Source organism: Rattus norvegicus, chromosome X, assembly GCF_036323735.1.
Source record: "Rattus norvegicus strain BN/NHsdMcwi chromosome X, GRCr8, whole genome shotgun sequence".
Lineage (NCBI taxonomy): Eukaryota > Metazoa > Chordata > Mammalia > Rodentia > Muridae > Rattus > Rattus norvegicus.
Window position 1 is genome coordinate 90,760,808 of NC_086039.1, and position 25,747 is coordinate 90,786,554.

At 40.0% G+C, this 25,747-nt stretch overlaps 1 protein-coding gene across 4 annotated transcripts in view; it reads left to right on the plus strand.

Annotated features, from left to right (window-relative positions):
• The window catches only part of Pcdh11x (protocadherin 11 X-linked), a 695,481-nt gene that overhangs the window by 481,617 nt on the left and 188,117 nt on the right, over positions 1-25,747 (plus strand). For all 4 annotated transcript variants that reach the window (XM_039099733.2, XM_039099735.2, XM_039099734.2 and 1 more), the window contains one exon: positions 211-409. In XM_039099733.2, coding sequence (XP_038955661.1) covers positions 211-409 — 199 coding nt within the window. The remainder of the gene's footprint in view (positions 1-210; positions 410-25,747) is intronic.

The window sequence follows — 25,747 nt, forward strand, 5'->3', positions numbered from 1 at the left end:
TCCTCTGTTTATAAATATGATAGTGGGAAATCTGCTGACAGATGAAACTGGTTTAAACACAGATCTGGCTGTTAACAAAATCCTGTAATTGGTCACTGTACAAGATAATTTTAATATGGCTTTGCCAGATAACTGAAATAATAAATTGAATACACTAAGCAATTATTCATATTATTACTGAAACTCTGTAATTTTCCTTGTTCCCTTTAGTCCCAGAGACGTGTTACATTTCACCTACCAGAAGGCTCTCAGGAAAGCATCAGTGATGGTGGATTGGGAGACCATGATCCAGGCAGCCTTCCCAGTACATCCCATGCACTGCCACTTGGCTATCCACAGGAAGAGTATTTTGATCATGCTGCACCAAACAACCGCACTGAAGGGGATGGCAACTCTGATCCTGAATCTAGTAAGTGATCCTTTACTGGTTCTGCAATAGAAATAAATTAATTCTGTCTGCAAATCAAAATTTCATAGCTCTAATTATATGGGCCAACAAATTATACTACTAGTTATTACAAGGTAATCCTAATTAGGTGGGTGACAAATATATGCTAATAATATTTTAAATACAAGATAGCAGATATTTTAATGAAAATTTAAAAAAATTATTTTGGTTAGGTACAGGAAGGATATTTTGATTCTTACACATCTTTATATGCAATCTGACATTTTCAGTAATTTCTTAAATTGTGTCCATAATAAAATGATACATAAGTTTCATATTACTTATAGGTTCCTGTGTAATTTAATAGAGATAAAATAATTTTCAATTATTTCAGGAAGAAAGAGAGGAAAGTATACTGAGAATTTCATTAATACACTATCATTACAGTCCTGCCTCATGTTATTGTTTAAAAATCCTACTCCTAACCAAGAAGCTGTTTACAATCAATACCTACTAGGAAAGGGAATATTATTTTCTCCTGTGTAATAGACTCAGTATATCAATCACACTCCAGTATAGGCCACATGCCCAAGAATAGATACCCAACATAAAATGATTTCCATGCCTGTTTTGTTTTGTTTTGTTTTGTTTGGTTTTATCTTGTCTTGGTTTGTGTTTGTGTGCATTTCATTTTCTTTCTGTATTTCTGTCTGTTTATTTCTGATTTATTTGTTTTGATGTCTTTTATTAGTAGACACCTTTTAAAAATTTTTATTGGTTATTTTTTATACTTACATATTCAAATGTTATCCACTTTCCCAGTTTACCCTCAGAAAACCCCCTATCCTACCATGCTTCAATGAGGCTGCTCCCCCACCCACCCATGCACACACCCATTAGCGCCATATAACCCTAGCATTCCCCTATGCTGGAGCATCAGTGCTTCACAGGACCAAGGGCCTCCCTTCCCAGTGATGCCAGATAAGGCCTTTCTCTGCTAAATATGCAGAAAAAACCATGGGTCCTCCATGTGTATTCTGTCGTTGGTAGTTTAGTCCTTGGGAGTTCTGGTGTGTCTGGTTGCAAACCCCTTTAATTCCTTCAGTCCTTCCCCTAAGTTCTCCACTGTGTTCCCCATGTTCTGTCAGATGGTTGGATGTAAGCATGAGTATCTATATAAGTAAGGCTCTGGCAGAGCCTTTCAGGAGACATCCTTATCAGACTCCTGTAACCAAGCACTTCTTGGGATCAGTAATAGTGTCTGGGTTTGGTGGAGGCATGTGGGACGGATCTCCATTTGGGGCAGTCTCTGGATAGCCTATCCTTCAGTCTGTGTTCCACTCTTTGTCCCTGTATTTCTTTAGACAGGAGTAATTCTGGGTTAAAATTTTAAGAAGGGTGGGTGTCCCCATTCATCAACCAAGGGCCAAGGCTAACTAATAAATGTGGCCTCTACAGGTTCTCTCTCCCCTTTGTTGTGTATTTCAGCTAATGTCATCCATGTTGGTTCCTAGGAGCCTCGCGTTTCTGGCATCTGGGATTTTCTGTTGACTACACACAGTTTTCCATCCCATATTGTTACACACCTCTGTTCAAATTCCTGCCCCTCTATACATCTCCCCTGTCTCCTCCCACACCTGATCTTTTTTTTTCCTCTTCCCTTCCTCCCTTCCTCCCAAGTCCCTCCTACTCTCTAACTCACATGATTATTTTATTCCCCCTTCTAAGTTGGACTTAACCTTCCACACTTTGGTCTTTCTTCTTTTTGAACTTCATGTGGTCTGTAAATTGTAATGTGCATGTTCTGAGCTTTTTTCCTAATATCCACTTATCCGTGAGTACATACCATGTGTGTTCTTTTATGACTGTGTTACCTCACCCAGGATATTCTCTAGTCCCATCCATTTGCCTAAGAATATCATGAAGTCATTGTTTTTAATGCCTAAGTAGTACTCCATTGTGTAAACGTATCACGTTTTCTGTATCCATTCCTTTGTTGAGGGACATCTTGGTTGTTTCCAGCTTCTGGCTATTATAAATAAGGCTGCTATGAATATAGTGTAGCATGTGTCCTTGTTATATGTTGGAGTATCTTTTGGGTATATGCCCAGAAGTGATATAGCTATGTCCTCTGGTAGTACTATGTCCAGTTTTCTGAGGAACCACCAGACTGATTATGACAGTTGTTTTACCAGCTTGCAATCCCACCAACAATTGAGTAGTGTTCCTCTTTTTCCACAACCTTACCAGCATCTGTTGTCACCCGAGTTGTGATCTTAGCCATTCTGACTGGTGTGTGGTGGAATTCCAGGATTGTTTTGATTTTCATTTCCCTGATGACTAAGGAAGTTGAACATTTCTTTAAGTGCTTCTCAAAAATTTGGAATTCCTCAGTTGAGAATTCTCTGTTTAGCTCTGTATCCCATTTTTTATAGGAGTATTTGGTTCTCTGGAGTCTACCTTCTTGAATTCCTTGTATACATTGGTTATTAGCCCTCTATCAGATGTAGGGTTGGTAAAGATCTTTTCCTATTCTGTAGGTTGGTTGCTGTTTTGTCCTATTCTTTGATTTGCTTTGAGTTCCTTTTTTGAGAGATAGAAATACATAAAATGGTGTTGAATGGGAAGAAAGGTAGGGAACTTCTAAGAGGACTTGAGGGAAAGAAAGGGATATTTTCAAAACATATTGCTACTTGTTAAATAAATATTATAAAACAAAATTTTAAAAAAGAGATTTCTCATTTGATCTCTAGGTTGAAGACACTAAAGGCAGGCTCTTTGTACTGGGGATTTAGCTCAGTGGTAGAGCGCTTACCTAGGAAGCGCAAGGCCCTGGGTTCGGTCCCCAGCTCCCAAAAAAAGAACCAAAAAAAAAAAAAAGGCAGGCTCTTTGTACAAACCTTGAAGAGATTTCTTTTTTTAAAAAATTATCAAGTTGATATTAAACATCAGTTCATTAATAATGCCTTTTTGAACAAAAGCATAATTAGGATGGAAACACCATATTTGACATCTTATGCATTTGATAAAACATTGTTAGACTATAATAAATTTAAAATTTGCACCATATTCAAGTTTTTTTCAAGTTTTATACAAAAAATTTTGAATGAATAAAAGAACATTCCATATGTGTGAGGAATAAAAACAAATATGAATACATGTCAGAGTACATTAACTGATACAAACTGTAATTTTTCAAAAGTCAATTAAATATTGATACTATCAATGTAGAATTTTAAGCATGTGTTTTTAAATAATTATTTTCTCATATTTTATTTATGTACTGTTTATCTCTTCAAAGATTTTTTTGCTTAATATGTACATGTGTGTGTCTACATGTATATGTAATTCACATGTGTGCAAATGGCCACAGAGGCTGAGTGCTCAAATCCCCCCTGAAATTGAAACTACACATACTTGTGAACCTCTGATATGGTTGTTGGAAATGAAACAAATCTTCAAGCACAGTTGTGTTATAATCTCTCATACATCGTATAAATATACTATGCATAATCATTATGTATAACCACGAAACCACAGAGCCATTTCTCCATCCATTATTATATTTTAATCTCTTACTTTAAATACCAAAAATTATGGAAGATTAACTAGATAGTTACAATAAATAGTGATATAGCATAATTTTTCTCTTTAAATGTAGGTTTTGAAAGTTTTCACAATATAAAGATAATAAATATTAAGTCTTTTTTTTTTTTTTTTTTTTTTTTTTTTTTTTTTTTTTTGGGAGGAAAGGGTTTATTCAGCCTACACTTCCACATTGCTACTCATCACCAAAGGAGGTCAGGACAGGAACGCACACAGGGCAGGAACCTGGAGACAGGAGCTGATACAGAAGCCATGGAAGGTTGCTGCTTACTGGCTTGCTCTCCTACCTTGCTCAGCTTGCTTTCTTATAGAATCCAGGACCATCAGCCCAGGGATGACATCACCCACAATGGGCTAGGCCCTCCCACCTTACAGCTGGATCTCATGGAGGCATTTCCTCAACTGAGGCTCCTTTCTCTGTGATAACTCCAGCTTTTGTTAAGTTGACACACAAAACCAGTCAGTACAACTGACCCCTGGTCAACTTGACACACAAACACATCACTATCACTATTAAGCCTCCACCCTGACTTTCCTATTCATCTCAAAGATCTAAATAACTTTAAAAGTCCCACAGTCTTTACATATTAAATTTTCAGGCCCTTTAAAATATCCAATATCTTTTAAAATTCAAAGTCTCTTTACAATTCAACATCGCTTAACGATGGGAAGCAAGTAAAATACTTTCTTACTACAAGAGAGAAAAATACCAGTGCACAGTCACAATGAAAAAGCAAAATCAAACTCTAACCGTCCAATGTCTGGGATCTACTCACCCCATCTTCCGGGCTTCTCTAAGGGCTTGGGTCACTTCTCCAGCTCTGCCCTTTGTAGCACACACCTTGTCTTCTAGGCTCCAGATGCCTGCACTCCACCACCGCTGCTGTTCTTGGTGGTCATCTCATGGTTCTGGCATCTTCAAAACTCTGCTGTCTTCTGCTGCAACTGGACTGCACTTTCACAAATAGCCTCTCATAGGCTCTTTTCATGGTGCTAAGCCCCCAACTGCTCTGCATGACCCCTTCAGTCTTGGGCCTTCAACTACCACAGAGACTGTATCTTCACCAATGGCCTCTCCTGGCCTCTCACAGTGCCAGGTATCACCTGCTAATCCTTCATGTTTCAAAACCAGTACCACCTGGGTGGCTCTTAAACATAACCAAGTCTGGCTGCCAACACGAGGTACAACTCTGGCTGTCTCTGGAACACAGCTTCTCTGTGCTCTCAGGAAACACTTCCCAGAAGATTTCACTTCAGTAATACTGGCCTCTTATTAATCACAGCTGATTCTTCAGCCCCAGCTAACCAAAACCACAGAATCTTCACAATCAAAATAGCAATAACCCCGATAAAAAGTCTTTAATCTTCTCTCTGAAATTTCACAAACCAAGCCTTCATCATTTGCACTGTTCCCAACATTATCTTCCATGCTGCTACAGAACATCCCACAGAGCTCTTAACATCCCAATGGCTCTTCTAGCCCAAAGTTCCAAAGTCCTTCCATGGCCCTCCCCAAAACATGGGCAGATTGTCACAAGAATACCTCACTCTTGGTACCAATTTCTTTTTTTTTTTTTTTATTAACTTGAGTATTTCTTATATACATTTCGAGTGTTATTCCCTTTCCCGGTTTCCGGGCAAACATCCCCCTCCCCCCTCCCCTTCCTTATGGGTGTTCCCCTCCCAACCCTCCCCCCATTGCCGCCCTCCCCCCATAGACTAGTTCACTGTGGGTTCAGTCTTAGCAGGACCCAGGGCTTCCCCTTCCACTGGTGCACTTACTAGGATATTCATTTCTACCTATGGGGTCAGAGTCCAGGGTCAGTCCATGTATAGTCTTTAGGTAGTGGCTTAGTCCCTGGAAGCTCTGGTTGCTTGGCATTGTTGTACTTTTGGGGTCTCGAGCCCCTTCAAGCTCTTCCAGTTCTTTCTCTGATTCCTTCAATAGGGGACCTATTCTCAGTTCAGTGGTTTGCTGCTGGCATTCGCCTCTATATTTGCTGTATTCTGGCTGTGTCTCTCAGGAGCGATCTACATCCGGCTCCTGTCGGTCTGCACTTCTTTGCTTCATCCATCTTGTCTAATTGGGTGGCTGTATATGTATGGGCCACCTGTGGGGCAGGCTCTGAATGGGTGTTCCTTCAGTCTCTGTTTTAATCTTTGCCTCTCCCTTCCCTGCCAAGGGTATTCTTTTTCCTCATTTAAAGAAGGAGTGAAGCATTCACATTTTGATCATCCGTCTTGAGTTTCGTTTGTTCTAGGGATCTAGGGTAATTCAAGCATTTGAGCTAATAGCCACTTATCAATGAGTGCATACCATGTATGTCTTTCTGTGATTGGGTTAGCTCACTCAGGATGATATTTTCCAGTTCCAACCATTTGCCTACGAATTTCATAAACTCGTTGTTTTTGATAGCTGAGTAATATTCCATTGTGTAGATGTACCACATTTTCTGTATCCATTCCTCTGTTGAAGGGCATCTGGGTTCTTTCCAGCTTCTGGCTATTATAAATAAGGCTGCGATGAACATAGTGGAGCACGTGTCTCTTTTATATGTTGAGGCATCTTTTGGGTATATGCCCAAGAGAGGTATAGCTGGATCATCAGGCAGTTCAATGTCCAATTTTCTGAGGAACCTCCAGACTGATTTCCAGAATGGTTTTACCAGTCTGCAATCCCACCAACAATGGAGGAGTGTTCCTCTTTCTCCACATCCTCGCCAGCATCTGCTGTCACCTGAGTTTTTGATCTTAGCCAATCGCACTGGTGTGAGGTGAAATCTCAGGGTTGTTTTGATTTGCATTTCCCTTATGACTAAAGATGTTGAACATTTCTTTAGGTGTTTCTCAGCCATTCGGCATTCCTCAGCTGTGAATTCTTTGTTTAGCTTTGAACCCCATTTTTTAATAGGGTTATTTGTTTCCCTGCGGTCTAACTTCTTGAGTTCTTTGTATATTTTGGAAATAAGGCCTCTATCTGTTGTAGGATTGGTAAAGATCTTTTCCCAATCTGTTGGTTGCCGTTTTGTCCTAACCACAGTGTCCTTTGCCTTACAGAAGCTTTGCAGTTTTATGAGATCCCATTTGTCGATTCGTGATCTTAGAGCATAAGCCATTGGTGTTTTGTTCAGGAAATTTTTTCCAGTGCCCATGTGTTCCAGATGCTTCCCTAGTTTTTCTTCTATTAGTTTGAGTGTGTCTGGTTTGATGTGGAGGTCCTTTATCCACTTGGACTTAAGCTTTGTACAGGGTGATAAGGATGGATCGATCTGCATTCTTCTACATGTTGCCCTCCAGTTGAACCAGCACCATTTGCTGAAAATACTATCTTTTTTCCATTGGATGGTTTTGGCTCCTTTGTCAAAAATCAAGTGACCATAGGTGTGTGGGTTCATTTCTGGGTCTTCAATTCTATTCCATTGGTCTATCTGTCTGTCTCTGTACCAATACCATGCAGTTTTTATTACTATTGCTCTGTAATACTGCTTGAGTTCAGGGATAGTGATTCCCCCTGAAGTCCTTTTATTGTTGAGGATAGCTTTAGCTATCCTGGGTTTTTTGTTATTCCAGATGAATTTGCAAATTGTTCTGTCTAACTCTTTGAAGAATTGGATTGGTATTTTGATGGGGATTGCATTGAATCTGTAGATTGCTTTTGGTAAAATGGCCATTTTTACCATATTAATCCTGCCAATCCATGAGCATGGGAGATCTTTCCATCTTCTGAGGTCTTCTTCAATTTCTTTCCTCAGTGTCTTGAAGTTCTTATTGTACAGATCTTTTACTTGCTTGGTTAAAGTCACACCGAGGTACTTTATATTATTTGGGTCTATTATGAAGGGTGTCGTTTCCCTAATTTCTTTCTCGGCTTGTTTCTCTTTTGTATAGAGGAAGGCAACTGATTTATTTGAGTTAATTTTATACCCAGCCACTTTGCTGAAGTTGTTTATCAGCTTTAGTAGTTCTCTGGTGGAACTTTTGGGATCACTTAAATATACTATCATGTCATCTGCAAATAGTGATATTTTGACCTCTTCTTTTCCGATCTGTATCCCTTTGATCTCCTTTTGTTGTCTGATTGCTCTGGCTAGAACTTCAAGAACTATATTGAATAAGTAGGGAGAGAGTGGGCAGCCTTGTCTAGTCCCTGATTTTAGTGGGATTGCTTCAAGTTTCTCTCCACTTAGTTTAATGTTAGCAACTGGTTTGCTGTATATGGCTTTTACTATGTTTAGGTATGGGCCTTGAATTCCTATTCTTTCCAGGACTTTTATCATGAAGGGGTGTTGAATTTTGTCAAATGCTTTCTCAGCATCTAATGAAATGATCATGTGGTTCTGTTCTTTCAGTTTGTTTATATAATGGATCACGTTGATGGTTTTCCGTATATTAAACCATCCCTGCATGCCTGGGATGAAGCCTACTTGATCATGGTGGATGATTGTTTTGATGTGCTCTTGAATTCGGTTTGCCAGAATTTTATTGAGTATTTTTGCGTCGATATTCATAAGGGAAATTGGTCTGAAGTTCTCTTTCTTTGTTGTGTCTTTGTGTGGTTTAGGTATAAGAGTAATGGTGGCTTCGTAGAAGGAATTCGGTAGGGCTCCATCTGTTTCAATTTTGTGGAATAGTTTGGATAATATTGGTATGAGGTCTTCTATGAAGGTTTGATAGAATTCTGCACTAAACCCGTCTGGACCTGGGCTCTTTTTGGTTGGGAGACCTTTAATGACTGCTTCTATTTCCTTAGGAGTTATGGGGTTGTTTAACTGGTTTATCTGTTCCTGATTTAACTTCGATACCTGGTATCTGTCTAGGAAATTGTCCATTTCCTGAAGATTTTCAAATTTTGATGAATATAGGTTTTTATAGTAAGATCTGATGATTTTTTGAATTTCCTCCGAATCTGTAGTTATGTCTCCCTTTTCATTTCTGATTTTGTTAATTTGGACACACTCTCTGTGTCCTCTCGTTAGTCTGGCTAAGGGTTTATCTATCTTGTTGATTTTCTCAAAGAACCAACTTTTGGTTCTGTTGATTCTTTCTATGGTCCTTTTTGTTTCTACTTGGTTGATTTCAGCTCTGAGTTTGATTATTTCCTGCCTTCTACTCCTCCTGGGTGTATTTGCTTCTTTTTGTTCTAGAGCTTTTAGGTGTGCTGTCAAGCTGCTGACATATGCTCTTTCCTGTTTCTTTCTGCAGGCACTCAGCGCTATGAGTTTTCCTATTAGCACAGCTTTCATTGTGTCCCATAAGTTTGAGTATGTTGTATCTTCATTTTCATTAAATTCTAAAAAGTTTTTAATTTCTTTCTTTATTTCTTCCTTGACCAGGTTATCATTGAGTAGAGCATTGTTCAATTTCCACGTATATGTGGGCATTCTTCCCTTATTGTTATTGAAGACCAGTTTTAGGCCGTGGTGGTCCGATAGCACGCATGGGATTATTTCTATCTTTCTGTACCTGTTGAGGCCCGTTTTTTGACCAATTATATGGTCAATTTTGGAGAAAGTACCATGAGGAGCTGAGAAGAAGGTATATCCTTTTGCTTTAGGATAGAATGTTCTATAAATATCCGTTAAGTCCATTTGGCTCATGACTTCTCTTAGTCTGTCTACATCACTGTTTAATTTCTGTTTCCATGATCTGTCCATTGATGAGAGTGGGGTGTTGAAATCTCCCACTATTATTGTGTGAGGTGCAATGTGTGTTTTGAGCTTTAGTAAGGTTTCTTTTACATATGTAGGTGCCCTTGTATTTGGGGCATAGATATTTAGGATTGAGAGTTCATCTTGGTTGATTTTTCCTTTGATGAATATGAAGTGTCCTTCCTTATCTTTTTTGATGACTTTTAGTTGGAAATTGATTTTATTTGATATTAGAATGGCTACTCCAGCTTGCTTCTTCTGACCATTTGCTTGGAAAGTTGTTTTCCAGCCTTTCACTCTGAGGTAGTGTCTGTCTTTGTCTCTGAGGTGTGTTTCCTGTAGGCAGCAGAATGCAGGGTCCTCGTTGCGTATCCAGTTTGTTAATCTATGTCTTTTTATTGGGGAGTTGAGGCCATTGATATTGAGAGATATTAAGGAATAGTGATTATTGCTTCCCCTTATATTCATATTTGATGTGAGGTTATGTTTGTGTGCTTTCATTCTCTTTGTTTTGTTGCCAAGACGATTAGTTTCTTGCTTCTTCTAGGGTATAGCTTGCCTCCTTATGTTGGGCTTTACCATTTATTATCTTTGTAGTGCTGGAATTGTAGAAAGATATTGTGTAAATTTGGTTTTGTCATGGAATATCTTGGTTTCTCCATCAATGTTAATTGAGAGTTTTGCTGGATACAGTAATCTGGGCTGGCATTTGTGTTCTCTTAGGGTCTGTATAACATCAGTCCAGGATCTTCTGGCCTTCATAGTTTCTGGCGAGAAGTCTGGTGTGATTCTGATAGGTCTCCCTTTATATGTTACTTGACCTTTTTCCCTTACTGCTTTTAATATTCTTTCTTTATTTTGTGCGTTTGGTGTTTTGACAATTATGTGACGGGAGGTGTTTCTTTTCTGGTCCAATCTATTTGGAGTTCTGTAGGCTTCCTGTATGTCTATGGGTATCTCTTTTTTTAGGTTAGGGAAGTTTTCTTCTATGATTTTGTTGAAGATATTTACTGGTCCTTTGAGCTGGGAGTCTTCACTCTCTTCTATACCTATTATCCTTAGGTTTGATCTTCTCATTGAGTCCTGGATTTCCTGTATGTTTTGGACCAGTAGCTTTTTCCGCTTTACATTATCTTTGACAGTTGAGTCAATGATTTCTATGGAATCTTCTGCTCCTGAGATTCTCTCTTCCATCTCTTGTATTCTGTTGGTGAAGCTCGTATCTATAGCTCCTTGTCTCTTCTTTTGGTTTTCTATATCCAGGGTTGTTTCCATGTGTTCTTTCTTGATTGCTTCTATTTCCATTTTTAATTCCTTCAACTGTTTGATTGTGTTTTCCTGGAATTCTTTCAGGGATTTTTGCGATTCCTCTCTGTAGGCTTTTACTTGTTTATTAATGTTTTCCTGTGCTTCCCTAAGTGTGTTCAGGTCTTTCCTGAAGTCCTCCAGCATCATGATCAAATATGATTTTGAAACTAGATCTTGCTTTTCTGGTGTGTTTGGATATTCCATGTTTGTTTTGGTGGGAGAATTGGGCTCCGATGATGGCATGTAGTCTTGGTTTCTGTTGCTTGGGTTCCTGCGCTTGCCTCTCGCCATCAGATTATCTCTAGTGTTACTTTGTTCTGCTATTTCTGACAGTGGCTAGACTGTCCTATAAGCCTGTGTGTCAGGAGTGCTGTATACCTGTTTTCCTCTCTTTCAGTCAGTTATGGGGACAGAGTGTTCTGCTTTCGGGCGTGTAGTTTTTCCTCTCTACAGGTCTTCAGCTGTTCCTGTGGGCCTGTGTCTTGAGTTCACCAGGCAGCTTTCTTGCAGCAGAAAATTTGGTCTTACCTGTGGTCCCGAGGCTCAGGTTTGCTCGTGGGGTGCTGTCCAGGGGCTCTCTGCAGCGGCAGCAACCAGGAAGACCTGTGCCGCCCCTTCCGGGAGCTTCAGTGCACCAGGGTTCCAGATGGTCTTTGGCTTTTTCCTCTGGCGTCCGAGATGTGTGTGCAGGGAGCAGTCTCTTCTGGTTTCCCAGGCCTGTCTGCCTCTCTGAAGGTTTAGCTCTCCCTCCCACGGGATTTGGGTGCAGAGAACTGTTTATCCGGTCTGTTTCCTTCAGGGTCCGGCGGTGTCTCCGGCAGGGGTCCTGCCGCTCCTGGGCCCTCCCCCACGGGAGCCCAGAGGCCTTATACAGTTTCCTCTTGGGCCAGGGATGTGGGCAGGGGTGAGCAGTGTTGGTGGTCTCTTCCGCTCTGCAGCCTCAGGAGTGCCCACCTGACCAGGCGGTTGGGTCTCTCTCTCACCGGGTCTGGGAGCAGAGAGCTGCTGCGGGCCGGGATCCGCGGGTGTGGGACTTCCGGTAAACACAGAACGTGCCCGGTTCTAGAGAAATTCTGCTTCCGTGTGTCCCAAGCTCACCAGGCAGCTTTCTTGCAGCAGAAAATTTGGTCTTACCTGTGGTCCCAAGGCTCAAGTTCGCTCGTGGGGTGCTGCCCAGGGGCTCTCTGCAGCGGCAGCAACCAGGAAGACCTGTGCCGCCCCTTCCGGGAGCTTCAGTGCACCAGGGTTCCAGATGGTCTTTGGCTTTTTCCTCTGGCGTCCGAGATGTGTGTGCAGGGAGCAGTCTCTTCTGGTTTCCCAGGCCTGTCTGCCTCTCTGAAGGTTTAGCTCTCCCTCCCACGGGATTTGGGTGCAGAGAACTGTTTATCCGGTCTGTTTCCTTCAGGGTCCGGCGGTGTCTGTGGCAGGGGTCCTGCCGCTCCTGGGCCCTCCCCCACGGGAGCCCAGAGGCCTTATACAGTTTCCTCTTGGGCCAGGGATGTGGGCAGGGGTGAGCAGTGTTGGTGGTCTCTTCCGCTCTGCAGCCTCAGGAGTGCCCACCTGACCAGGCGGTTGGGTCTCTCTCTCACCGGGTCTGGGAGCAGAGAGCTGCTGCGGGCCGGGATCCGCGGGTGTGGGACTTCCGGTAAACACAGAACATGCCCGGTTCTAGAGAAATTCTGCTTCCGTGTGTCCCAAGCTCACCAGGCAGCTTTCTTGCAGCAGAAAATTTGGTCTTACCTGTGGTCCCGAGGCTCAGGTTTGCTCGTGGGGTGCTGTCCAGGGGCTCTCTGCAGCGGCAGCAACCAGGAAGACCTGTGCCGCCCCTTCCGGGAGCTTCAGTGCACCAGGGTTCCAGATGGTCTTTGGCTTTTTCCTCTGGCGTCCGAGATGTGTGTGCAGGGAGCAGTCTCTTCTGGTTTCCCAGGCCTGTCTGCCTCTCTGAAGGTTTAGCTCTCCCTCCCACGGGATTTGGGTGCAGAGAACTGTTTATCCGGTCTGTTTCCTTCAGGGTCCGGCGGTTAAGTCTTAAACATCAGATCACTTCATCATATATTTTTAGTTATACACTCAGAATAATTAACTAATGTTAATTGGAAAACTATAAATTATCAGAAAATAGCGATATTAACATCCATTATTTTCTAGGGGAAATTTATACTTGTGACAAATTTCCCTACTCTAATGAGGTAAGGTGAATTTCTCTTAAAAATAAGTATGATTATAAGTAATATATTAATAGAAATAACTTTCTATTCCTAAATTATCATTTTAAATATATTTCTATCATTTCTTTTGGATTAATATGAATACATGGTTAGAAGTAATATCATTTTTGTAAAATAGGAAAACGATTCCCTTGCATATGTCCAATATTGGTAATCCTTTTTCAAATAAGATTATTCCAAATGAATATCTAATCCTGAAATAATCTTTTAAGCAGGATAAGATAGGAATTTTATTTATAGTTATAAAAATGACCAAGCATGTATTGAACATTGTATGCATTAGAAAATATCAAATTTTTAAAGGTGTATATCTGTATCAACAGCAATTTTAGATTTATTAAGATATTTTAAGATGGGGATCTCCCTTATTTTTCTTATTTATATATAAAAATGCAACCTAGGGTTCAAACCCTAATGTCAACTAAAATAAATAAGGATACAAATGCTAATAATATGACTTTAGGTGACATATGTATGAATATGTAGTATGAATTAAACAAGCCTATGTATGTATATTTAAATATTATTTAATTTACTAGTATTAAACATGTCTCTCCTCTGATAAAAATGAAACCATTGTATTGGCCATTTTATATTTTGCTCATCTTTATCCTGCAGAATGAAGAAAGAGAAAATGCCAAGTTTTCAAAAATCAGTAGACTTTATTTTGTGTTAATAAACTGAGATTATGTGTTAAGATATTTAAAAATTGTTTTCGGTTTCTACACAAAACTGAATACTATAGGACCAATATTTAAAACTTAATTTTACTATGGATAATATTAATAATTTACTCTCCTACTAAATCCAAAATGTTCCTTTAATTTGTGCTCCAGTATATTTTTGTTAATTGTGCTACAAGCAGTACAGGATCTGATTTCAAGCACAAGTTCATAGTACTTCACTAGGAATTACTCTTATTTCACTATTAGTGAGATTTATAAAATATTTGAGTGCATTTAAGCATGCTCATATGTATGTGTTTTTTTTAATGGAAAAAAACAATTGCACAATTCTAAATAGAAAAGTAAATATCTTATATTTTTGGTTGTGCGCCTAGCATATAACTGTTGAACTGCCCTAGGGAGCAGGGAGATCTGGTGGGTGGATGCAGGGTAGGGTATATGGATATCATTGTAGAGACAGAAGGGGTAGGAATAGGATATGAAGCAGTCAGAGGGTGGACCAGGAGTGGGATGAAGTCTGAAGTGTAAAAAAAAAAAGATCAAATAGGAAAAAAAGAAACACAAAAATGTCAAACAGTAACAAGTTAACTAATTTTTTTAAGACTCAAGCAAATAAAACTCTTTCTAGAAAAAAAAAGAATGAAAAGTAAATTTATTTAGGCAAATACTGGTTCTTCCAAAATACATCTATAGTTCTGAAATATATAAGCTTTATGATATGAAGTAGATGCTTATACAACATGAAATGTTAACAACAAATAGTAGTGTAAGTATTAGAAGTAATTGCTATTCATAAGTGGTAGAATAAATGTATACATCTTCCATCTCATATTTTGAAATGCATTGCATATTCAGTCTGTTTTCTTTCCTACTAATGAAATGTTTAAAAAAAGCACAAAGTTCTAAACATTCATTGTAGGTTAACAAAAACAGAAATACAGTTTGTTTGTTTTTTTATTAACTTGAACATTTCTTATATACATTTCGAGCGCCATTCCCTTTCCCAGTTTCCGGGGAAACATCCCCCTCCCCCCTCCCCTTCCTTATGGGTGTTCCCCACCCAACCCTCCCCCCATTGCCACCCTCCCCCCATAGTCTAGTTCACTGGGGGTTCAGTCTTAGCAGGACCCAGGGCTTCCCCTTCCACTGGTGCTCTTACTAGGATATTCATTGCTACCTATGGGGTCAGAGTCCAGGGTCAGTCCATGTATAGTCTTTAGGTAGTGGCTTAGTCCCTGGAAGCTCTGGTTGCTTGACATTGTTGTACTTTTGGGGTCTCGAGCAACTTCAAGCTCTTCCAGTTCTTTCTCTGATTCCTTCAACGGGGAACCTATTCTCAGTTCAGTGGTTTGCTGCTGGCATTCGCCTCTGTATTTGCTGTATTCTGGCTGTGTCTCTCAGAGAGATCTATATCCGGCTCCTGTCTGCCTGCACTTCTTTGCTTCATCAATCTTGTCTAATTGGGTGGCTGTATATGTATGGACCACATGTGGGGCAGGCTCTGAATGGGTGTTTGTTCAGTCTCTGTTTTAATCTATGCTTCTCAATTCCCTGCCAAGGGTGTTCTTGTTCCCCTTTTAAAGAAGGAGTGAAGCATTCACATTTTGATCATCCGTCTTGAGTTTCATTTCTTCTAGGCATCTAGGGTAATTCAAGCATTTGGGCTAATAGCCACTTATCAATGAGTGCATACCATGTATGTCTTTTTGTGATTGGGTTAGCTCACTCAGGATGATATTTTCCAGTTCCAAACATTTGCCTACGAATTTCATAAAGTCATTGTTTTTGATAGCTGAGTAATATTCCATTGTGTAGATGTACCACATATTCTGTATCCATTCTTCTGTTGAAGGGCATCTGGGTTCTTTCCAGCTTCTGGCTATTATAAATAAGGCTGCGAAGAACATAGTGGAACACGTGTCTTTTTTATATGTTGGGGCATCTCTTGGGTTTATGCCCAAGAGAGGTATAGCTGGATCCTCAGGCAGTTCAATGTCCAATTTTCTGAGGAACCTACAGACTGATTTCCAGAATGGTTGTACCAGTCTGCAATCCCAACAACAATGGAGGAGTGTTCCTCTTTCTCCACATCCTCGCCAGCATCTGCTGTCACCTGAGTTTTTGATCTTAGCCCTTCTCACTGGCGTGAGGTGAAATCTCAGGGTTGTTTTGATTTGCATTGCCCTTATGACTAAAGATGTTGAACATTTCTTTAGGGGTTTCTCAGCCATTCGGCATTCCTCAGCTGTGAATTGTTTGTTTAGCTCTGAACCCATTTTTAACAGGGTTCTTTGTCTGCCTGCAGTCTAACTTCTTGAGTTCTTTGTATATTTTGGATAAAGGCCTCTATCTGTTGTAGGATTGGTAAAGATCTTTTCCCAATCTTTTGGTTGCCCTTTTGTCCTAACCACAGTGTCCTTTGCCTTACAGAAGCTTTGCAGTTTTATGAGATCCCATTTGTCGATTCTTGATCTTAGAGCATAAGCCATTGGTGTTTTGTTCAGGAAATTTTTCCAGTGCCCATGTGTTCCAGATGCTTCCCTAGTTTTTCTTCTATTACTTTGAGAGTGTCTGGTTTGATGTGGAGGTCCATGATCCACTTGGACTTAAGCTTTGTACAGGGTGATAAGCATGGATCGATCTGCATTCTTCTACATGTTGACCTCCAGTTGAATCAGCACCATTTGCTGAAAAAGCTATCTTTTTTCCATTGGATGGTTTTGGCTCCTTTGTCAAAAATCAAGTGACCATATGTGTGTGGGTTCATTTCTGGGTCTTCTATTCTGTTCCATTGGTCTATCTGTCTGTCTCTGTACCAATACCATGCAGTTTTTATCACTATTGCTCTGTAATACTGCTTGAGTTCAGGGATAGTGATTCCCCCTGAATTCCTTTTATTGTTGAGGATAGCTTTAGCTATCCTGGGTTTTTTGTTATTCCAGATGAATTTGCAAATTGTTCTGTCTAACTCTTTGAAGAATTGGATTGGTATTTTGATGGGGATTGCATTGAATCTGTAGATTGCTTTTGGAAAATGGGCACTTTTACTATATTAATCCTGCCAATCCATGAGCATGGGAGATCTTTCCATCTTCTGAGGTCTTCTTCAATTTCTTTCTTCAGAGTCTTGAAGTTCTTATTGTACAAATCTTTTACTTGCTTGGTTAAAGTCACACAGAGGTACTTTATATTATTTGGGTCTATAATGAAGGGTGTCGTTTCCCTAATTTCTTTCTCGGCTTGTTTCTCTTTTGTGTAGAGGAAGGCTACTGATTTATTTGAGTTAATTTTATACCCAGCCACTTTGCTGAAGTTGTTTATCAGCTTTAGTAGTTCTCTGGTGGAACTTTTGGGATCACTTAAATATACTATCATATCATCTGCAAATAGTGATATTTTGACTTCTTCTTTTCCGATCTGTATCCCCTTGACCTCCTTTTGTTGTCTGATTGCTCTGGCTAGAATTTCAAGAATTATATTGAATAAGTAGGGAGAGAGTGGGCAGCCTTGTCTAGTCCCTGATTTCAGTGGGATTGCTTCAAGTTTCTCTCCATTTAGTTTAATGTTAGCAACTGGTTTGCTGTATATGGCTTTTACTATGTTTAGGTATGGGCCTTGAATTCCTATTCTTTCCAGGACTTTTATCATGAAGGGGTGTTGAATTTTGTCAAATGCTTTCTCAGCATCTAATGAAATGATCATGTGGTTTTGTTCTTTCAGTTTGTTTATATAATGGATCACGTTGATGGTTTTCCGTATATTAAACCATCGCTGCATGCCTGGGATGAAGCCTACTTGATCATGGTGGATGATTGTTTTGATGTGCTCTTGGATTCGGTTTGCCAGAATTTTATTGAGTATTTTTGCATCGATATTCATAAGGGAAATTGGTCTGAAATTCTCTTTCTTTGTTGGGTCTTTGTGTGGTTTAGGTATAAGAGTAATTGTGGCTTCATAGAAGGAATTCGGTAGTGCTCCATCTGTTTCAATTTTGTGGAATAGTTTGGATAATATTGGTACGAGGTCTTCTATGAAGGTCTGATAGAATTCTGCAATAAACCCATCTGGACCTGGGCTCTTTTTGGTTGGGAGACCTTTAATGACTGCTTCTATTTCCTTAGGAGTTATGGGGTTTTTTAACTGGTTTATCTGTTCCTGATTTAACTTCAGTACCTGGTATCTGTCTAGGAAATTGTCCATTTCCTGCAGATTTTCAAGTTTTGTTGAACATAGGCTTTTATAGTAAGATCTGATGATTTTTTGAATTTCCTCTGAATCTGCAGTTACGTCTCCCTTTTCATTTCTGATTTTGTTAATTTGGACACACTCTCTGTGTCCTCTCATTAGTCTGGCTGAGGGTTTATCTATCTTGTTGATTTTCTCAAAGAACCAACTTTTGGTTCTGTTGAGTCTTTCTATGGTCCTTTTTGATTCTACTTGGTTGATTTCAGCTCTGAGTTTGATTATTTCCTGCTTCTACTCCTCCTGGGTGTATTTGCTTCTTTTTGTTCTAAAGCTTTTAGGTGTGCTGTCAAGCTGCTGACATATGCTCTTTTCTGTTTCTCTCTTCAGGCACTCAGCGCTGAGTTTTCCTCTTAGCACAGCTTTCATTGTTTCCCATAAGTTTGGGTATGTTGTACCTTCATTTTCACTAATTTTTAAAAATTTTAATTTCTTTCTTTATTCCTTCCTTGACCACGTTATCATTGAGTAGAGCATTGTTCAATTTCCACGTATATGTGGGCATTCTTCCCTTATTGTTATTGAAGACCAGTTTTAGGCCGTGGTGGTCCGATAGCGTGCATGGGATTATTTCTATCTTTCTGTACCTGTTGAGGCCCGTTTTTTGACCAATTATATGGTCAATTTTGGAGAAAGTACCATGAGGAGCTGAGAAGAAGGTATATCCTTTTGCTTTAGGAAAGAATGTTCTATAAATATCTGTTAAGTCCATTTGGCTCATGACTTCTCTTAGTCTGTCTACGTCTCTGTTTAATTTCTGTTTCCATGATCTGTCCATTGATGAGAGTGGGGTGTTGAAATCTCCCACTGTTATTGTGTGAGGTGCAATGTGTGTTTTGAGCTTTAGTAAGGTTTCTTTTATGTATGTAGTTGCCCTTGTATTTGGGGCATAGATATTTAGGATTGAGAGTTCATCTTAGTGGTTTTTTCGTTTGATGAATATGAAGTGTCCTTCCTTATCTTTTTTGATGTCTTTTAGTTGAAAATTGATTTTATTTGATATTAGAATGGATACTTCAGCTTGCTTCTTCTGACCATTTGCTTGGAAAGTTGTTTTCCAGCCTTTCACTCGGAGGTAGTGTCTGTCTTTGTCTCTGGGGTGTGTTTCCTGTAGGCAGCAGAATGCAGGGTCCTCGTTGCGTATCCAGTTTGTTAATCTATGTCTTTTTATTGGGGAGCTGAGGCCATTGATGTTGAGAGATATTAAGGAATAGTGATTATTGCTTCCTGTTATATTCATATTTGGATGTGAGGTTATGTTTGTGTGCTTTTCTTTTCATTGTTTTGTTTCCAAGACGATTAGTTTCTTGCTTCTTCTAGGGTATAGCTTGCCTCCTTATGTTGGGCTTTACCATTTATTATCCTTTGTAGTGCTGGATTTGTAGAAAGATATTGTGTAAGTTTGGTTTTGTCATGGAATATCTTGGTTTCTCCATCTATGTTACTTGAGAGTTTTGCAGGATACAGTAACCTGGGCTGGCATTTGTGTTCGCTTATGGTCTGTATGACATCAGTCCAGGATCTTCTGGCCTTCATAGTTTCTGGCGAAAAGTGTGGTGTGATTCTGATAGATCTGCCTTTATATGTTACTTGACCTTTTTCCCTTACTGCTTTTAATATTCTTTCTTTATTTTGTGCGTTTGGTGTTTTGACTATTATGTGACGGGCGGTGTTTCTTTTCTGGTCCAATCTATTTGGAGTTCTGTAGGCTTCTTGTATGCCTATGGGTATCTCTTTTTTTAGGTTAGGGAAGTTTTCTTCTATGATTTTGTTGAAGATATTTACTGGTCCTTTGAGCTGGGAGTCTTCACTCTCTTCTATACCTATTATCCTTAGGTTTGATCTTCTCATTGAGTCCTGGATTTCCTGTATGTTTTGGACCAGTAGCTTTTTCCGCTTTACATTATCTTTGACAGTTGAGTCAATGATTTCTTTGGAAACTTCTGCTCCTGAGATTCTCTCTTCCATCTCTTGTATTCTGTTGGTAAAGCTTGTATCTACAGCTCCTTGTCTCTTCTTTTGGTTTTCTATATCCAGGGTTGTTTCCATGTGTTCTTTCTTGATTGCTTCTATTTCCATTTTTAATTCCTTCAACTGTTTGATTGTGTTTTCCTGGAATTCTTTCAGTGATATTTGTGATTCCTCTCTGTAGGCTTCTACTTGTTTATTAATGTTTTCCTGTATTTCTCTAAGGGAGTTCTTCACGTCTTTCTTGAAGTCCTCCAGCATCATGATCAAATATGATTTTGAAACTAGATCTTGCTTTTCTGGTGTGTTTGGATATTCCATGTTTGTTTTGATGGGAGAATTGGGCTCTGATTGTGCCATGTGGTCTTGGTTTCTGTTGCTTGGGTTCCTGCGCTTGCCTCTTGCCATCAGATTATCTCTAGTGTTACTCTGTTCTGCTATTTCTGACAGTGGCTAGACTGTCCTATAAGCCTGTGTGTCAGGAGTGCTGTAGACCTGTTTTCCTGTTTTCTTTCAGCCTGTTATGGCGACTGAGTGTTCTGCTTTCGGGCGTGTAGTTTTTCCTCTCTACATGTCTTCAGCTGTTCCTGTGGGCCTGTGTCTTGAGTTCACCAAGCAGGTCATTTGTAGCAGAAAAGTTGTTCTTACCTGTGGTCCCAAGGTTCAAGTTTGCTCGAGGAGTGCTCCCACAAGCTCTCTGTGGCAGTAGCAACCAGGAAGATCTGCGCCGCCGTTTCCGTGAGCTTCAGTGCACCAGGGTACCAGATGGTGTTTGTTGTTTTCCTCTGGAATCAATAATGTGTGCAGAGTGCAGTCTCTTCTGGTTTCCCAGGCGTGTCTGCCTCTCTGAAGGTTTAGCTTTCCTTCCCACGGGATTTGGGTGCAGAGAACTGTTTATCTGGTCTGCTCCTTTAGGTTCCAGCGGTGTCTCAGGCGCAGGGGTCCTACTGCTCATGGGCCCTCCCCCACGGGAACCCAGAGGCCTTATACAGTTTCCTCTTGGGCCAGGGATGTGGGCAGGGGTGGGCATTGTTGGTGGTCTCTTCCGCTCTGCAGCCTCAGGAGTGCCCACCTGACCAGGCGGTGAGGTCTCTCTCCCATGGGGTCTGGGAGCAGAGAGCTGCTGCGGGCTGGGATCTGCGGGTGTGGGACTCCTGGTAAACACAGGGAGTGCCCGGTCCTAGAGGAATTCTGCCTCTGTGTGTCCTGAGTTCACCAGGCAGGTCACTTGCAGCAGAAAAGTTGGTATTACCTGTGGTCCCAAGGCTCAAGTTTGCTCGCGGGGTGCTGTCCACGAGGTCTCTGTGGCAGCAGCAACCAGGAAGATCTATGCTGCTGTTTCTGTGAGCTTCAGTGCACCAGGGTACCAGATGGCGTTTGGTGTTTTCCTCTGGAATCAGTAATGTGTGCAGAGTGCAGTCTCTTCTGGTTTCCCAGGCGTGTCTGCCTCTCTGAAGGTTTAGCTCTCCCTCCCACGGGATTTGGGTGCAGAGAACTGTTTATCTGGTCTCAGAAATACAGTTTTAATGAGTAAAAATTTTTCTTAAAATTTTTAGAAGAATTTGTTAATGCTACTTCAATTATATAGACCCCTGGTTGACCAAAAATTGTTGATTATGTGGATAAATTATACAGTTAATTTTCTTACAGTTTTGTCAATAATATTAACTTTTCTTTGTAAAACAAAAAAGAAAGCAGTGTGCCTAGAGGAATCTCTCAGAGGTTAAGTGCTGTCTTAGGGTTTTATTGCTGTGAACAGACACCATGACCAATGTAAGTTTTATAAAGGACAACATTTATTTGAGGCTGCCTTACAGGTTCAGAGGTTCAGTCCATTATCATCAAGGCAGGAACATGGCAGCATCCAGGCAGGCACATTACAGTTGGAGCTGGGTTCTACATCTTCACCCGAAGGAAACCAGGAACAGACTGAGCACCTGAGGCAGATAGGAGGAGAGTCTCCAAACCCACCTGCACAGTGACACACTTCCTCCAACAAGGCCACACCTTCTAATAGTGATACTCCCTGGGTCATATGCAAACCATCACAAGTGCTTGCTATTCTTGAAGAAAACCAGAGTTTCATTTCTTGTATCACAGCTGTCTGTTACTCCAGTTTTCATACATTTAACACCAATGGTAATTTGGACTCATGAGAACAAATCAACATAGAGGCACACATTAATATACAACTAAAAATAATAATTGTGAACAAATTTAAAACTTAGAAATAATTTATGTTACTTTTTCAGGAATCGAATATAGTGAAACATTTGGTGGCATTCAATTTGACAGCTTTCTGAAATTTTGTTTAACAGTTATAATCACTTTTTTAAAAGCATGTGATATTAGGGTTACTTGGATCACAAGTTTATGGTTCTATTTGATTTGGGTAACAACCTACATTCCACATACATCTTGTAGTACTAACATCACAGTATGTGTACCATATTCATGCTCTTTTATATTATCAAAACAAATAAAAATAAGACCAAACAAAAAGTCCATCTAATAATGTCATTTTAAATGGTTTTGGATAGAAGTACATACTTTAACTAATACTATACAAGTGACCAAAAATGTTCTAAAAATGAATTACTAGAAATAGATAGCAAGTGGTCCTGTTAAAATATACAGTATGACTGTATGGCAGTGAATTTTATATACCCAGCTGTAGTATTTGCCCAAAGATTTGAGGACTCTTGAAACTAAGAAAATGCATTGTATATGACGTTTGTCCTTGTTGGTAAAATATAATTTTTGAAAATAAAATATAAAAATATTTTCTATCTTTGTTTTGTAATACTCTATCCAGATATTATAATTGGTACTGATATTTGAGAATGATAGAAATATTAGTATATACTACATTAAATAGAGAATTATGAACAGTACTTATGAATGAAAGCAGTTTCCCCCACACACAATGAATGTATTTTTACTATTAAATTTATATCAGTGTACTGGCATACTATAATTTGAATGGTTATAATTAGTATTAATGTTCTTTTGGACTATTAATGTTCTAAAGAGACTGAAAGTTGTCTCTAGTTTATTAGCCACTGACCACTTATCTTTATGGTAAGTTTTTCCATCAGTTTCCATAAGGAGAAAATCTAGATGTGATGGCATTATAATCTTACCACCTTGCTGGTGCATGGAAAAAATAAAACATAAAAAAAATGAGTTAGTGTATCTTGAGCTTCATGAATGTGAGAGTAACCTGAGCTAAATGAAACCTTGCTAATAAAAGATGAAGAGGAGAAATACTTTAGTTTAATAAATGAGTTCGGTTTTGGCCCATCAGAATATAATGCATACATATTTTCACTATGTATGATCATTTCAGAAATGAAGCCTATCTACCCGAACATATTGTGTAAGTTACCTAATATGTAAAATGTGATCCTCAAGAAAACAAATACTTAAGTATAAAATGTTATCAACTGCCAAAATCTTATTCATAAATTATGTTTTTGTGTCTTTACTCATAGCATGTGCATTTAGTAACTGCAAAACCAATATATGGAGTCCCAAGGGGGGGACATATATATGAGTTCTATATTTAAACGTGATGAATTTTGTCTTTAATTTTTATTAATTGGTTATTTTATTTATTTATATTTCAAATGTTGTTCCTCTTCCTGGCCTCTCCTCTGCAAACCCCCCATTTCATCCCCCCTCTGCTTTGTCTCTACGAAGGTGCTCACCCACCTACCCACTCTTGCCTCACCTCTCTTGTCATCCCCCTATGCTGGGGCAACAAGCCTCCATTGGACCAAGGGCCTCCAGTTACATTTATGCTAGATAAGGCAATTCTCTGGTACATAGGTAGCTGGATCCAAGGACCCATTCTTGTGTACTCTTTGGTTGGTGGTTTAATCCATGGGAGCTATGAGGCTCGTCCAGTTAATTGATATTGTTTTTCTTCTTATGAGGTTGTGATCCTTCAGTCCTTCCCCTCACTCTTCCACTAGGTCCCAGGCTCAGACCGATGGTAAGCTGTGAATATCTGCATCTGTAGAGATGCTGGAGGAGTGTCTCAGAGGACAGTAATACTAGTCAGTGAGCTTCTTGGTATCAGTAATAGTGTCAGGGTTTGGTGTCTACAGATGGAATGGATACCACATTGGGGCAGTCTCTGGATGGATTTTTCTTAGGTCTCTACTACATATTTTTGTCCCTGCATTTCTTTTAGACAGGAACAATTCTGGATTAAAATTTCAAATGGGTAGGTAGTCCCATCCCCCAACTGGGGCCCATAAGTATCTACTGGAGGTGACCTCTTCAGGTTCTATTCCCCCCCATGTTGTTTATTTCAGCTAATGATATCGCTGTTGAGTCCTGGGAACCTTTCATTTCCCTAGTGTCTCAGATTTTCTAGTCTTTCTCTAACTTCCCCACCCCAAACTGCTACATTTTCTATGCATTCTCCTGATCTTCTGACCTTCACTCCTGTCTCTTCCCATACTTGATCTTATCCTACCTTTTCTCTCACCCTCTTGTCTCCATACCAGATCCCTCCGTCCCTCTATCCTCCATGATTATTTTGTTCCCTTTGTAAGTAGGATTGAAACATCCATACTTTGGACTTCCTTCTTGTTAACCTTTGTATGGTCTGTGAGTTATATCATGGCCATTCTGAGCTTTTGGGCTAATGTCCATTTATCAGTGAGTACATACTATGTGTGTTCTTTTGTGACTGGGTTACCTCACTCAGGATGATATATTTCTAGTTCCATCTATTTGCCTCAAAATTCATGAAGTCATTCTTCCATTCTTCCACTGAGGGACATCTAGATTTTTTCCAGTTCCAGGCTATTATAAATAAGTCTGTTATGAACATAGAGAAGCATGTATCCTTGTTATATGTTGAAGCATCATTTGGGTACATCCCCAGTACTGGTATAGCTGAGTTTTCAGGTAAAACTATTTCCAATTTTCTCAGGAACAGCCAGAATGATTTCCAAAATGCTTTTGGCTTACAATCCCACCAGCAATAAAAGATTAGTCCTCTTTCTCCACATTCTCGCCCACATCTGATGTCACCTGTGTTTTTGATTTTAGCCATTCTCACTGGTCATTTTGATTTTCATTTCCCTGATGATTAAGGATTTTGAACACGTCTGTCTTTTTTGGAGGGGAGGGATTTTTTATTTACATTTCAAATGTTATCCCTTTTCCCAGTTTCCAGTCCATGAACCCTCTATCCTATCTCCCCCTTCTTCTATAGGGTATTTCCCTACCCTTCCACCCACCCTTTCCCACCTCCCTGCCCTGACATTCCCCTACACTGGAGGGTCCAGCTTTGGCAGGACCAAGAACTTCTCCTCCCATTGGTACCCAACAATGCCATCCTCTGCTACATATGCAGCTGGAGCCATGGGTAGTTTAGTCCCTGGGAGCTCTGGTTGATTGGTATTGTTGTTCTTATGAGACTGCAAGCCCCTTTAGCTCCTTCAATCATTTCTCTACCTCCTCCATGGGGACCCCATTCTCAGTTCAATAGTTGGCTGCTAGCATTTGCCTCTGTATTTGTCATGCTATGGTAGAGCCTCTCAGAAAATAGCTATATCTTGTAGAGTCTGTCAGGAGACAGGTATATCAAGCTCCTGTCAGCATGCATTTCTTGGCATCAGCAATATTGTCTGGGTTTGGTGGGTGTATGTATAT